The 16,103-nt window shown below is 47.6% G+C and overlaps 1 protein-coding gene across 8 annotated transcripts in view; it reads right to left on the bottom strand.

Moving 5' to 3' along the window:
* Positions 1-3,921: 3,921 nt before the first annotated feature.
* Positions 3,922-16,103, bottom strand: part of MAP3K13 (mitogen-activated protein kinase kinase kinase 13) — a 147,281-nt gene continuing 135,099 nt past the window's right edge. For 7 of the 8 annotated variants that reach the window (XM_048863738.2, XM_048863735.2, XM_048863736.2 and 4 more), the window contains one exon: positions 10,003-15,191. In XM_048863738.2, coding sequence (XP_048719695.1) covers positions 15,090-15,191 — 102 coding nt within the window. In that variant the 3' untranslated portion in view covers positions 10,003-15,089. Of the gene's footprint in view, positions 4,026-10,002; positions 15,192-16,103 lie in introns of those variants that run through there. The other variant, XM_075132281.1, reaches the window with a different exon arrangement.

Here is a 16,103-nt window from a genome sequence, read left to right as displayed (position 1 = left end):
AGCTGTTCCATACTCCCGGTCATTTTTGTTGCCCTTCTCGGTACCTTTTCGAATTCTAATCTATCTTTTTTTGAGATGGAGCGACCAGAACTGCACGCAGTATTCAAGGTGTTGATGTACCATGGATTTATATAGTGGCATGATGTTTACTGTCTTTCTTTCTATCCCTTTACTAATGGTTACTAACATTGTTAGCTTTTTTTACTGCCGCCACTGCATGTTGAGCAGAAGTTTTCAGAGAACTATCCTCAATGACTCCAAGATATTTCTTGAATGATAACAGGTAATTTAGACCCCATCATTTTGTGTGTGTGTGTGTGTGTGTATATATATGTATATGTGTGTATAATAGTTGGAATTGTATTTTCCATTGTGCATTTCTTTGCATTTATCAACATTGATTTTCATATATTTTGATGCCAAGTCATCCAGTTTGAGATCTCATGGTATCTCTTTGCAGTCTGCTTTGGACATAACTATATTAAATAATTTTTGTATCATCTGGAAACTTTACCACCTCACTGTTTACCCCTTTTCCCAGATCATTTACGAATGCTGAACAGCACTGGTCTAAAAGATCCCTGTGAAAACGGACTACTTATTCCTACCTTTTGTTTCTTATCTTTTAACCACTTACTGATCCATGAGAGGACCTTCCCTCTTATCCAATGACTATTTACTTTGCTTAAAAGGTTTTGGTGAGGAACCTTGTCCAAGTCTTTCTGAAAGTCCAAGTACACCGTGTCTACTGGAACACCCTTGTCCATGTGCATGTTGATACCCTCAAAGAATTCTAACAGATTGGTGAGGCATGATTTCCTTTTACAAAAGCTATGTTGACTCTTCCTCAACATATAGCATTCATCTATGTGTCCGATAATTCTATTCTTTACTATAGTTTCAATCAGTTTGCGTAGTATTGAAGTTAGGCCTACCGACCTGTAAGTTCCAGGATTGCCTCTGGAGCCTTTATAAAAACATAGGAGTTACATTAGTTATCTGCCAGGCAACTGGTACAGAACCTGAGTTAAGCAATAGATTACATACAACAGTTAGTAGTTCCGCAGTTTCATACAAGTTTCCACAGACCCTTGGGGTGAATTCCATCTGGTCCTAGTGAGTTATTACTGTTTATCACTTTCTTCCAAAACCTCCTCTACTGACACTTCAATCTGGGACAGTTCCTCAACTTTGTCACCTGAAAAGAATGGCTCAGGTGTGGGAATCTCCCTCACATCCTCTGCAGTGAAGACTTCAAAGAATTCATTTAGCTTCTCCACAATGGCCTGATCTTCCATGAGTGCTCCTTTAACACCTTGACCATCCAGTGGCCCCACTGGTTGTTTAGCAGGCTTCCTATTTCTAATGTACTTACAATTTTTTTTGCTTAGTTTTTGTGTCTTTTGCTAGTTGATCTTCAAATTCTTTTTTGGTCTGCCTTATTTATGTTTACACTTGACTTTCCAGAGTTTATGCTCCTTTTTATTTTCCTCAGTAGAATTTGACTTCCAATTTTTAAAAGACATCTTTTTGTCTCTGACCATCTGTTTTACTCTGTTTAACTGTGGTGACTTTTTTTTTTTGGTCCCCTCACGGTTTTTATTTGGGGAATACATTTAGTTTGAGCCTCTGTTATCATGGTTTTTAAAAGTATCCATACAGCTTGCAGCATTTCACCCATGTGACTGTGTTCCTTTTAATTTCTATTTAACTTGAGTCTGGTCTACACTACACGCTTAGGTCGATGAAAGGCATCTTGCATCAACCTGGCTGTGGAAATGTCTATGCTTTTAAATTTCACTCTTGCTGGCAAAACTGCTCCACTACACCGATTTAATAACACCATTTCCCTGAGTGGCATAGAATCAAGGTCCATGTAGTTAGGTCGACAGAGGGTCAGCGTTGACACTGTTACTTACTTTGACTGTTACTGGCCTCCAGGTGATGTCCCACAATGCCCCACATTGACAGCTCTGGTCACCAGTGTGTACTCTGCTGCCCAGGGGCCAGGTGGACAGGAAGCTGCCCCTCCCCTTTAAAGCCTCGCAACTTCTTTAAATTCCTTTTCCTGATTGCCTGGCTTGGTGAGCACACCTAGTGGGGCAGCTCTCCACTCTTGTGTGCTACTGCCCAGCTGACTATGCCAGCTACGTGCTCCAGATACGCTCCTGCCTGGAGTACATAGGTGGTGTTGGATCTCCTGGGGCTGTGGGGAGACGAGGCTGTGCAGGCACACTTCCAATCCAGCCACAGAGCTGTTGACCTCTGTGAGCGGGTGGCTCAGGGCATGCAGGAGAAGGGCTACAAGCGGGACCAGCAGCAGTGCTGTGTGAAAGCCAAGGAGCTGCAGCGGGGGTACCAGAAGGCTAAGGAGGCCAACAATCCATCTGGTGCTGAGCTGCAGACCTGCCTCTTTTACAAAGAGCTGCATGTCAACCTTGGAGAAGACCCCACCACCGCCCCCAAGAGCCCTATGGATAACTTTGGAGGACCATGAGCCCTCACCATGATCAGCGAGAGGGGAGGGTGGACAAGGAAGAGGCGGAGGAGGCTGGTGGACAGGCGACTGGGGGATCCAGCTGTGCAGTGAGCCAGGACCTGTGTTTGACTCCAGTGCAGTCCAGCCAGTCCCAACAGGTGAGCCTGATGCAGGGGAAGGAACCTCTGGTAAATGTGCAGTTTGCTTTGAAGTTACAAGGGTAGAGCCCCCAAAGTAGCAGGACACATCTGTTGAATTCTCTCTATCACTTCTGCTAGACAAGGCAGTGGTAGAACCAAGAGAGGTAGAGTTGCTGTCCGCTCCTCATTCCTCTCTGGAGTTATGCAGAGGGGGCCAGACGGAGCAGTTTGTTTACATGCACCAGGACGTCCTGTGAATCCTCTATAGAGATCTTGCTGACACTTTTATGCAGGTACTCTGCAATCCTCTGCCAAAGGTTTCTGGGGAGGCTTGCCTTACTACTTCTGCCACGGTAGGACACTTTCCCATGCCACTTAGTTAATTCAGCAGGCATCATTGCAGCACACGGGCTAACAGCATATGGGTCTAGGTGGCATCAGGATGCCAGCAGTAGCTGTGCTCTCTCACTCCTGAGGGTGACAGAGGCAGAGTGGCTACAATCACTTCTGCCTGTGGGAATTGGTGCCAGTATTGAGTTTCATTGCCCTATATAAATATATTCATGCCTGGGGTGTATCCCCCTCATTCTGGCCCCACCCCAAGAGCCATACTCACCAGGGCTGGTGCTCTGACTGATGCCATGCTGTATCAATCCCAAGGAGAAGTGAGAAGGCAGTGCTTACAACTTCTGCGGATCAAGGGGAGTGAGTTCAGTAGCCTAAGTTTTGATTTTTGTTGTGAACACACTGACAACGCTTCCTGTGTGTTATACCTGCAGTTGCTGCTATTGTGGCCTTGAGGCTCTCCCCCTCCACACCCGCCAAAAGTCTTAGCCAGATGAGATGAGTGGGAGAAAGAAGCGGGCTCAGGATGACCTATTCCAGGAGATCCTGCAAGCCTGTGCTGCAACAGAGAATGAGACCAGAGCCTGGAGGATCACCCTTGCAGCCAGCATGGAGAAAGAGAGGGGGATGCACAAGGACATAGTGGGGCTTCTCAGGCCGCAAACAGAGATGCTGCAGACTCTGGTAGACCTGCAGGTCCAAGAATCCCAGGCTCACCTCCCTCTGCAGGCCCCGCCCCCTCCACATTCCATGTGCCATGAGCAATTGCTGTGCTACCACTCCACCCCAGGGGACATGAAGACAATCAGAGTTGCCCATGCACGGACTTGTGAAAGGCACGGTTGGTGCATGTGAAATGGAAATGACTGTTTCCCCTTCATACGTTCTGTTTCCTTAATTTATTAAGTTCTAAATGTTTTATTATTTGTCTGGTTCTGTCACAGAATAAAATTTCACTTTCTGGAACATAATTCATTTTTATTAGTTCACAACATACGCTGGCTGGTGCTGAGCAGGTCTGACATCCACCAATTTCATGTTACTTCATTTTGTCACAGAACCTATAACAACGTTCACAGACAACATTAATAGGTGCATTGACAATGCTCTATTTCCTACACACGCACACACAGAGCAATTACTACAAGATTCATTCTGGGCTGGAAAAGAGAAAGTCCAGGTAGAACATACTCCAGCAACCCACACTACTCTGGTTCACTATTAAAATGGTCTTTAACAGCCTCCCTGAGCTGTACAGCTCCACTTTGAGCTCTTCTTCTAGCCCTTTTATCTGGCTGTTCGTATTACCCAGAGTCACAGTCCTGCATAGCAGGAGGTGATTAATAGCCCTGTGCCCTTACATGAGCACTGCCCTGTGGTAGATTTCTGACTCCAAATTGATTCCCAGCTGACCAGTAGCAATCTAGCATAGGAAGTTTCTACAGTGCAGTCACCACTTGCTTCTTAGCTGTCAGTGCAGATCTCCTTTTGATGTCCCTGCATGGGAGGGCTGGGGCAAGTTCAGCACAGAGATCCAGGAATGCGGCCTTGCACAGCTGAAAGTTCTGTGGCCACTGCTCAGTGTCCCAAACCTGCATTACAAGGCGATCCCACCAGTCAGTGCTTGTTTCTTGGGCCCAGAACTAGTGCTCCACCATCTCCAGCTGCTCTGAGAACACCAACAACCTTGAATTGTTTCTTTTTATATCCCACAGCAGTCTAGCCTCCGAGGAATCATGTTCCCCATGGGTCCTCTTGCATCTCTGCAAATACTGAGGATTAGGTGTCCTCCCTATGCTCTTGACAATAGTGCTGAGCTGTGCAGGTTCCGTGCTTCTGTCAGAGGGGACAGCCAGCAAGGAGGGATGTGGGAATTTTGAAGAAGTGTGAACTATTACGGGAAGCAGATGAAATGATGGGCTGGAGAACATTGCATTACAGGCAGTTGAACCTATGCTCCATGTCACCCCTGTGCATGTCATTTTGGCTCCATGAGGCATTGCAAATACTTCTCAAAACACTCTACACTGGGTGGTGGCGAGTTGCACAGGATACCTACCCATGGTGCACTGCACTCTATCGCTACAAGCCTGCCCAGTGAGGACAGAGCCCTCGCTGACACGGGGCGAGTAGTGTGCTCACACACAAGTGATGCAATAACTGGTGGCTCATGTAACATCAGTGGACATAATTTTGTAGTGTAGACCTGGCCTAGAGATTTTTGTGTAGCTCCCCTTTTTGAAGTTAAATGCTGCTAGGGTGGGATACTTCGGTATTTCCCCCTACAAGAAGATTAAATGTAGTTACATTCTGGTTGCTATTACCAAGCAGTTCAGCTATATTCATTCACCTCTAGAACCAGATCCTGTGCTCCACTTAGAACTAAATCAAGCATTGCCTCAGCCCTGGTGGGTTCCAGGACTATCTGCTCCCTGAAGCAGTCATACAGGAAGCAGGCTCAGAGGTTACCTTAGAGCAGTGGTTCCCAAACTGTGTTCCGCGGAACACTGCTGTTCCGCCCGAGGTGAATAGGTGTTCCACGAAAGAATCTAGAATTTAATTTTGACTCTTGCACTTGATTTTCGTACTACGTTATACACGCTTTCCAGTTAGAAATTGTTCAAGTTATTTTAAATTTGTATTTTTGCTTTGTTTTAGAAAATAAAATATATTTGAGCATAAATAACGCAATTGTTTATTTGAACACCCAACGACTACAAAATAATATAAGTGTTCCGTAATAGGCTAAAAAGTGTTCCGTGGCCAAAAAAGTTTGGGAAACGCTGCCTTAGCGCATGCCTACCCAATTGGGCCCTGCAGAAAAGAGCCACTGGTGGTACCAGTGCACCCCTCCCCCCAGCACACACAGTGCGTACTCAGAAGGTTGTAGGTCACATGCCTGGGCTGGGGCAGATCCACATTCAGTTCCCTCCTCTCCCTGAGAGGAGCAGGGACGTGAACCCAGCTGAGTGCGCTAACCATTGGGCTCTGGGGTGTTCTGGGGCACATCTCTCACCTCTTGAAGCAGTTCCATTTTGCATAACAGGCTGAACGATTCACTGGGCCTGAGCGAGAGAAAATCACTAAAGCTAGTGGTCAGGGCATCACCTGGGATGTGGGAGAGCGAGTTCAAGGCCGTGTTCCGCTGACTACAGTATGTATATAAAGGGGAACAACTGCAACAGGAGAGCCTGAGCCCCACCACCAAACGCACACCGGTGACGTGGGAGATGGGTTCAAATGCCATCTGCTTTCAGGTCAAGGGGGAATGGGAATCTCGGTTTCCCGTGTCCTGGGTGAGTGCTAGACCCCCACCGCTAGTGGTAGAAGAGGCAATGGGGACATTAGCACTTTTTATTTTTTTTGGCAAGGAAGGACTGGCCCCGGCTCAGGTCCCTGACTCCAGGAGTGTTCATGGCTGAGAATCCGGAGTGGAGATAAGCACCTCCCCCTGGCAAAGCCCAGTCCCCTTTGAGGGCAGGGCTTAGACCACACGCTTCACCTTGGCATTACCTCATGGGTAGCTCAGTGTGCTGCCTTCTGAGAGTCCCATTCTTAGGCACCTGTTTCTCTCCATGCCTTGTACAAGGAGCCTGGGCATCTAACTCAGGGCTGCAGATTCCACAAGGCAGCAGGGCACCTGCAGGTTAGGCGTTGCAATGCTGAAACTAAGTCCCCTTTGTGGATCTAGCACAGGGTGTTCTCTATGTCCCACTGGCACACCTCCATGTGGTGATGGCTGGGGATTAGCTCTGCCAGTCTGATGCCCTTCCTGCGGGTGCTCACTCTGTCTCTCTTGGGACCCTCTAGTTCCCTCTTCGTGGCTTGGCCCTCTGGACAGGTCACTGTAGTTTTCCCCTTCCAGGGGGGTTTGTGTACCAAGGTCTCTGTACCAGGCCATCTTCCAATTCACAGCCCATCAATAGTGCCACTTCCTCAGTGGCTGATAGGGGAACCTGAGCCCACCTTTTACTCCTGGTTCCAGCCCAGGGACTTTACAACCAGTGGATAAGGTCTGCACTGTCCCACGCCTTGCTACTCTTGTCCTGGACTGTCTCCTACATTGCCTCTAGCAGGCTCCTTCTCCACCTTTCTCTGGGCATGCCCTGCCCTCCATAGCCTCAGACAGTGACTGCAGATCTCCTCCCTGCAGCCCCTTTCTGCCCTCAGCTCCCTGTCCAAGTGAGCTTCATCATTTAATTAGTCCTCATTGTTTCCTGGCTCTTCCAGGTGCAGCCGCAGTGCTTAATTGGCTCACCTAGCCACCATAACCCCTTCAGAGGCTGGTGTGGGGTAAATACCACATCACACCAGCCTTTCCTCTTGCTTGAGTGAATTTAGTGTTGTTGGAAAGTGCTGGGGGAAATGGTCCTACAGCCCCACACTTCATGCTGCCTCATGCGCCACCATTTTAAGGCCCTCTAGAACCTTACCAGAAACCAGGCTTAAGGTAATGTGATGTAAAGCTCCCACCTCAGGCCTTATCAGACCCCCTTCCAAGTTATATAGAAGTGGAGCTGGTGTCTCACAGATGCTAGGGGAACTGTTACTACAGGCCTGTGAGAGGGTGAAGGCACTGTACGTGAAACTCCTTGAGGCCCTGTCAACTTAAGGAATCTAGCAACAGTCACAGCGTCCTGCCATTGGGCACCCTACATGATGTCAGTGATCCCATAAAGTTAAATAGCCCCTGTGGACAGCAGTTGTGACAGCATATCATCAGGTGCATTAAGGTGAGTTAATAATGTAATGCCAGGATGCCCATGTACCCTAGGGCCAGGCACCTCTTTATAGGAAACAGACTAAATTACAGAGTTCTTCTGTATCTTATGTTTCAGAGTAGCAGCCGTGTTAGTCTGTATTCACAAAAAAGAACAGGAGGACTTGTGGCACCTTAGAGACTAACCAATTTATTTGAGCATAAGCTTTCGTGAGCTACAGTTCACTTCATCGGATGGATCTTATGTGCTTGTTCGCCAGATGATGACGAGGCCTCTTGCTTGGGAAGGGTGGATAGACTCCAAAGCATTTCCTGAACCCTGGCTCTAATGAATAGCTCCTTTAGCACTGTACCATCCCAGCTAGGGTTAGATAAGACACTAGCTAATAAGGCAGGAGGGTGAGCCTTGGGCCTGGCCTTGTCTGTCTCCTTTTACAAATGCAGTTCTTTCTGATTTCTCTTTTCCTCATGAGAGGTGGGGGAGCTGGTCAGGCACCCTGCCCCACACCACGGCTGCTGTCTAGCACACATGCAGCACCAAGCCGCACTTGCTTTAAAAAGTATGTGTGGCACCAGGCTGTGGCTGCTTTCAGACATGCACCCTTGCTCCTAGGTTCTGAGCTCTCACACAGTATCCTTTCCAAATCTGTATTTGGTAGCTTATCTAGTTATTTTAGTTTCCTGTCATGTGATGTCAAGCAGTCTTCACAGAGGCAATTGTGCTTTCTCTTGGTGCATGAGCTGTTAGGATGTAGCAAGACTAACCTGAGACAAGGGAAGAGGGTGCAGCTTGAATTTGTTTCACCGCAGCACTGAGCTCATCCCAAGAGGAGGGTAGTGAAAGCCTTGGAGCTTGGTCTGCTAGCACCTTGCAAGGGGAGAGCACTGTAAGAAATGGGTGCTCTGCTGCTCTCCCTGGGAGATTCCTGGGGGCAGGGAGCATCCCTGTGGCTTCAGTGCACTGTCTCCCCTGCCTACAATTGCAGAGAGCTGCCAGTGCCACCCGCAGGGAAGGGAAACTGAGCCGGAGGGTGTTTGGAAGGCAGCTTGGTTACATTAGGCTAAATCAGACAGTGTTAGCAGGGATCCAGGGCTTGCATTTGAGAACAGGGGCTTCCTGCTTGGAGAGCAGCAGCTAAGAAAGGGATGAGTAGGGAGAAGGGCCCAAGCTCTTCTTGTTACACTGAGTCGCTGTAGGGCTTCAGTTAAGTTACCTCTCTGCCGGAAAGCACTGCCCACCACCCTCCAAGGTGGAGACGTACCCACCTCACAGGGAGCAGCCTTCATTTGTTCAAGTCCTTGAGCCCAATTCTGCTCAGTTACATCTGCATGAACTCAGCGTAATGGCCTGTGTCAGCACCAGCGGAACTGATGCACAGCTGGCCTGGAGGGGCTGCTTACCCACGCAGTGTGGGTAGATTTCCAGAAGGGCTGACTCGGGGCCTCCTTTGCCCCAGGGTTGTTTGTCCCTGCAGCATAAATAACGGGTGCAAAGCCGAGTATTTGCTCCTGCAGCCACCTGAGCACAGGACTCTTGTTCCATCACTCACCTAGGAGCCAGGACTCCCACCTACCAAGCAGGTTTGACTCTGTGGTGTGCATGTCTGTCTGTGCTCTCTGGCTGCCATGGTGTGGACTGTGCCATAAACGGGCCCTGACATGTTTGCTAGGTCATCATCCATGGCTTGTGAACGTAATACGTGGGGATAACGGCTGGGCCCTCTGACAAAAGGATGCATGGGACCCTAAGGGGCTGGAGTCCAGCTCTCCTTTCTGATTGCATGGCTGTTTGCTTTCATGACTGGACAGGTTCTGCTTTGTGCATGGCAACTGGGGGAGGGGAAGATTTTTCAGAGTACAAAGCAGAACAGTTGGCAGGGGAGGGTTTTGGTGGGGGGAACCCTGCTCTGGCCAGAAAGAGGGTGCCCCCCACCCCTGACTTGACTGGAGGGAGGGCAGTGGATAAGCCCAGTGGGAGGGCTCATGGGGAGGCAGAGCCAAGACTACGTGTGTAGGGAGGAATGGTGCTTGAGGTGCATGTGGTGATGGAGCCTGGATCTGAGTAGGCTGATGAAAACCAGCACTTCTATAAAAATACAGTGCTCAGGGCCATGCTCCCACGCCTGGGGACAAGCCCCTCCAGTCCAGGCTGGAGAGTCAGGGACTCTGGTCAGAACCAGCACAGCTGGAGTCAGAAACACAGCTAACTTCAAAGACACTTTAACTGATCAGCAATTTTCTGTCAGTTCAACAACTTCCAGTATAAATTCTTCAGACACGACACACCACCCAGACACCATGCCAAGCCTGGGACGTACTGAAGTACACTGGCTTTTTATTCCATGCATTTGTTTGCTTTGACACTCATTCTTGTTCCCATCACTGTACACAGTTCAGTACAGAAATCAAGTTTGTATCAGGAAGCCACAGCGCAGGGAGGAGAGAAAGGGAGATGAGAGAAACTGGGAAGGGCTGAGATGAAATGGTCACTTTTAACACACAGTGGGAAAAACAACATTAAACATAAACGCCAGAAGCCAGGCTGGTGTTGAGGAGCTGTCAGAAGCCAGGCTGGGTGGGGAGTGGGCAGGGAGCCCACAATTCACCCTTCTCCTGGGAAGGCGAGTTTATAGGGAAGAAAAGAAAATGAAGTAGCCTGTCTACCCCTGGGGCTTTCTCTGGGCATTTCAAGCCTGCCCTTGCCCAGGCTGAACGGCATTGTTACTGGCACTTCTGCCTGCAGCTCACCCTTTGTAATGCCCTAGTGCAAACTCTGCACCTTCTGCACTCAGCTCCACGCATATAAATCCACAGTACGTCAACATGCTTTGGTGAGGTTACATTGGGCTTACAGGAATGTAGCTGAGAGCAGACCTTGGCCTCTAGTTCTCACCTTCCTAAGAGCTACAGCCTAAGCAGCGAATGAAGTCTAGACTTTGCAGTACAAATGGACACATTCCTTTGCAGACGTTACAGAGCAATTGCCCGGAAATACAAAACTTGGCCTGCTCCTTCCCACCTTGGCACATCATGCAGCTGAGCCAGTGTTGGTGCAGTCTGGATTTTATTCATGTCATGGGTCAGGTTATGATCCTTACTCCACTGTTCAAGTACCTTCATAAACTCAACCCCCTTGTTCAGAAATATGGTACCTAGCACCCCTCAGGAGCGCCAGCACCTGCAGCCCTAGGACTTTTACCTTGGTTTGGTTTTCACCCTCTGCATGCTATTTACAAAAGCTCCTGGTGCTGCGGAATCAGACATACAGCGATGGGTGAGGCTCTGCCCCTGTGGAGGGAGAGTGGCGATGGCATGTACTACCAGTTATAGCGGTACTTTTTGTGAGTGGCAAAGCCAGGACCCCAAAACAAACCCCTGAATGCCCTGCAGCATCCTATGCTGGATGAGACATGGTTTACGGAGCAAACTATTTCACTGATGTTTCAAGGACTTTTTAAAAACAGCTCAGGCTGTTGCTCCATCCCTTGGCCTGGAAAGGCAGCCTGCCTGAGTGATGTAAATCCGAGTGTGTAGCACCCTGAGCAAGGGGAACCCAGAAACGATCATAGTTCAAGGCTGGAGAGGGCCATAAGGTCATCTAGTCTGATGGGGACTAAATAATAGGTTGGAAACTTCCACAAGTAATAGTTGTTCTATGTGCTATAATGTGGCATGTTTGAGACTGGATATCTCGGGATAGAAGCGAGAACTGAAATATCCAGATCCCAGGGCTTCATGGCTTCTGCTTTTAGCCCTGATGACAAGATCTTGAACCTTAAAATTGCTTCTGACTACACCTGACCGCTGCCTGCTTTGATCCTTGGCCCAGTAAAATTGGGGGTGATGGGCTCTGGTAGGTTTTTCCTTTTTAACTACCTGTTGTTTCAGGGTGTGTAGAGGTTTAGAATGTTAGAAGGAAGCTGCCAGGAGTGTGTGTGGAACGTAGGCCAGGGGCTTCAGTGCCAGGACATCCTCACATGCATGGCATACTCTATGCTAGGAAAAGTGCACATGCAAAACTAGACCATGTTGAACCTTCTGGGATGGAGTTAAGCACAGGTGCACTCAGGCTGCCTGAGCTATTGCACAGTGCACACCAAGGTCCATTCATGACCCAAGAGAGCCCGGCACCTCATACAGCATAGCTGCTGTCCACATGCTACCAGTGCATAAGGAGCAATAACGCTAGCAGGACTCCTGAGGGAGGCACTAGCTGTTGGCAGGATTTCGGATACCTGCCAGCAGGTAATGGGGGAAGTGCCTCTCAGGATGAAGAGGGGCAGCAATGCTAGGGTGGAAAGTGCCCACACCAAAGGGGATGATTTTGTACTGCCTCTCCATGAGAGTGAGGCATGATTGTGACAGACAGTGGAGATGAGCAATGTGGTTGAAGGCAAGGCCATGAAGAAGCCTAAAGAGGTGTACAGTACAGAAAGCAGGTAGGGCCACAAACCCACATGCTTCTCAGTATATGTTAGCAGGTGCTACTATAAAAGTCTAAGAACTTTCAGAGAACTCCCTCATGTAACTCACCAGGGGCTACCACTATCTCTGCATGCTGGCAAAACAACTCCTGTGGGCACCAGGGAATCCTTTATGCCTTCTCAAGCAGGGTCTGATTGATATGGAGTCCAAATACCTGACTCAGGGCTCTGGCAGTCTACAGCATGAGGTCGGATGGTCCCCTCTTGCCTATGCTCTACGGCTGCCTTGGGAAATGAGCGCGCTCTTAAGAAAACACTTGACATCTCAGGTGAGCAGGGCTGGCTTGGCACATGGGTGCCCTCTCTGCACATCACAGTCCAGTAACCAGATCACCCTTAGCAGCACAGCTTCTGCTGGAGCTTAAAGCTCTCGGCAGGGCCAGGCATCGGCACTCCATTCTGGGGTGAACCTCCCCATCACTGGCACACTGAATTTGGTCCCCCTTGCATTTGTGGTGGTCAATCTGGCCCCTGCCTTCAATTTCTAGGGTCCTGGTCCTCTCTCCTCCTTTACCTAGCTGTTTTATGCGAGCATTTGTGACCTCCTGAGTAGCACCACCACTAGAATTGAGGCCCTGCTCTGTACTAGCAGCCGAGAAAGCCTCTCTGGAGAGGCTCGGTCAAAACTTTCTGCTTATTTCTCACTATAAAGTACTCCCTCCTGTCCAACCCTTTCCCCTCACTCCATCTGCCCTCCCCCTCCCCCCAACACTCACACCCTGTTGCCCCTTCGTTAATCAGGAGCAAACCCAAACTGTACAGTTTCACCCGTGTGGAAGATCTCTAAAGCCCATGAAACTGAGTACCTCCTCCTTCGCCTTGCAGGCCAGCCCGGACTGACACAGCCTCCAGAATGACTGTACTCTGCACGACACCAGCAGGGGAGCAAATCCTGACAGCCCCTGAAACCAGCTCTGTTCCCATCCTTCTATGATGCACAAGGAGGAAATAACATCACATGAAGAGAGAACAATTGTGCTAGCAGTAAAGCCAACCTTCTGATCTACAGAAAAGTTAATAAATAAAATAATGTAATAACTTAAGATCTACATGTAGTCCAGCTACAAAAATTTAAAAATATGGAATAATTTAACTCATACAATACTGCTCTTTGTATAAGCAAAACATTTTCCTTCATTCTTGCCACTAGGCTATAAATTACCAAGGCTACCTTCAAATCAACATTTTAACATAAAATGTAAACAAAGCAACAGAAGAACCTGCCTACTGTCCATTCCTGCCGGTCATCTGAGGCTCATGCATGGTTTCTACAAGATGGCTGATTTCCCCAGGACACACTGCTCTAGCCATGCTAGCCAGACCATGAGGAAGAGCAGCTGCCTTTCCCAGGGCTCTTGAGGCAGAGCTGAAATTGTTCCAGAGGGAAAATAACTGAGAAGCGGACTAAAATCTTTGTTCTGTGTGTCAGTTAAAAGGAGCCATTTGTTTCTGAACGGAAGGCCCAGTGAGGCCCCTGGGAATACTAGGCTGGTCACTCAAATGTCAGTGCCTCTGCCTTTCAGATACCCCCACAATGCGTCAGTTTCTCCTCCAGGCTGGAATTTACAGGAGTGGGATACGCTCTTTGAGGTCCCCTACATAAAATACATCCACAACCAAAATCAAGTGCTCTCTCCTCTCCCACCTCCCCCCCCCTTATGTAACTGAGTCCAAATTTTGCTTTCTGTTTTACACCAAGCCTAACATGAAGGGCAGGCAGCTGTTAATGCTTCCAAAACCAAATCATTAATAAACAGAACAAAGGGAGGGTTGATACTGTTGTCCAGGCCAACGTATTCCCTGGTTTGCTCCCAATACACAGCTCTCTCCCTTGGCGCTGGCCAGTTGTGTGGTGATGTGATAGGTGGGAGGTTGCCTCTGAAGGTTCAGTACAGGTGTCTCTGGTTTCCTCCCCAGTCTAGTTCTCAGGCTTCGCAGAATGTGCTTTCCATGCTTCTTGTGTTTCCAGCACTGATTTGATTGAATTTTTTTTAATTGAAGAAAACAAATGGGAGAATGGGAAGTGAGGAGAGGAAGTAAACTGTGGGAAAATGGCACTCTGCAGCTGAAAGATCTTTCTCTGTTCAGCTGGAAATTCACACGGTTTTGTCTGCCATAGTGAAGCTGATTGGTGATGGTAAAAAGTGCTGTTATACCAAGTCTTGAGAGAGAATGAGGTTAGAATACATCTGCAGGATCTCACAACAAAATGCTGATTAAAAAATAAACCAAAACCCCATCAATTAACCCCCATTATCACATTCCTGGGGGAATGTATTGATTCAGAAGACCCTGGATGTAAGCACCTTGGTACCAAATTTCTCCAGGAACATGTCCACTTTCTGATTAAAAGTGACCCAGTGGTTATACTGAATGCCATTTGTTCATAGGTTACCTTTAGCAAGGTTTCTCTTATGCTTCTTCATTTGATAAGACTGATTGGTTTGTTTCTCTTTATCTATTCTCCAACCTTTAGGGCCATGAGGCTTGGTCCCCTGGGAGAGCAGCAGTAGATCCTGATGTGTCCATCATGCTATTTATGTAAGACTCAAAAGGATGAGTCTCTTTCATTTGCTTGCTTTCTTAACTTTTTTTGCAACAAATTAATGTCTCTCTCAATATATAGTCCACTCTTTACAGTAAAAAGTGTTAAAATATAAAAAAAATAAAATAAATATCAATGTTACAGTAGCTAGATTATTCAATAAAGTACATCCCTGCCATTCTTGATTGAAATACTCAGTGAGAATTAATTTCATTTGGACATTTTTCCAGAGATTCAAGTTATTGCAGATCATTTCTGGGATGGGAAGGAGAATCAGCTTCTCTTCCTGTCGAAGTATGAGGGGGTGGGGGAAATGAAGGGAGTCTTGGGGAATCCAAATGCCAGTATCAGAAGGGCTTTGGTGGGGAATTTGTCATTACCAAGTAGCAGAACTGCAGGGCTTATTGGTCCGGACGGTTGCATCAGAACACTCCCCCTCGGAAGAGTCACAATCCGATTCTCCAAACTGTGCCTGGTTCTGTAAGGCAAAAGGACAGAGAAACTCTTTTAGTCATTTCCCTGCACTGCAGAGTGACTGCACTGGCAGGATCAGCAGCTGATTGGTAGAGGAGCAGGAGACAGGGAAAGGTCCCAATCAGTGAGCTTATCACTTCTTGTCTTCTGGCAGCCAGCAGGGGGCATTGTGGCTCCACGGAATGTCACTTCTGATCCCCAACACATAGCCACAGAGACCTGCTGGCTAGAGAGTGTAACTGGTGGAATAGGGAAAGGGAAAGCAAGGACCTTCCCCCACACACATGCCCACTGTCCTACTTCCATAAAACTGGAAGGAGAACAGCACATAGGTCAATCTAATGCAAAATTCCTAAAACCACAGAAGTTAGGGGAAGAGGGAAGGCAGAGCAAGAAAGATGAGAGAACACAGGCACACAGGGAATGCCATATCTAGTCAGACCAATCTCCTGTCTCCAACAGTGAACACAACCAGTTGCTTTACAGGAAGGTACAAGAAACTCCCTAGTGGAGAATGAGGAATAACTTGCCCTAGAGGAAATTATTCTAACCCCTTAGGCTGGTGTATGACCAAAATAGGATGGTTTATATTAGGGCTGTTGATTAATCGCAGTTAACTCATATGATTAACTCAAAAAAATTAATCACAATTAAAAAAATTAATCATGATTAATTGCAGTTTTAATCACACTGTTAAACAATAGAATACCAATTGAAATGTATTAAATATTTTGGATGTTTTTCTACATTTTCATATATATTGTATTCTGTGTTGTAATTGAAATCAAAGTGTATATTTTTTATTACAAATATTTGCACTGTAAAAATTATAAACAAAAGAAATAGTATTTTTCAGTCCACCTCATACAAGTACTGTAGTACAATCTCTTTGTCGTCAAAGTGAAACTTACAAATG

The sequence above is a fragment of the Caretta caretta genome, chromosome 9, assembly GCF_965140235.1.
Source record: "Caretta caretta isolate rCarCar2 chromosome 9, rCarCar1.hap1, whole genome shotgun sequence".
NCBI lineage: Eukaryota > Metazoa > Chordata > Testudines > Cheloniidae > Caretta > Caretta caretta.
Note: the sequence above shows the minus strand (reverse complement) of the source record. Positions and strands in the feature narration are given on the sequence as shown.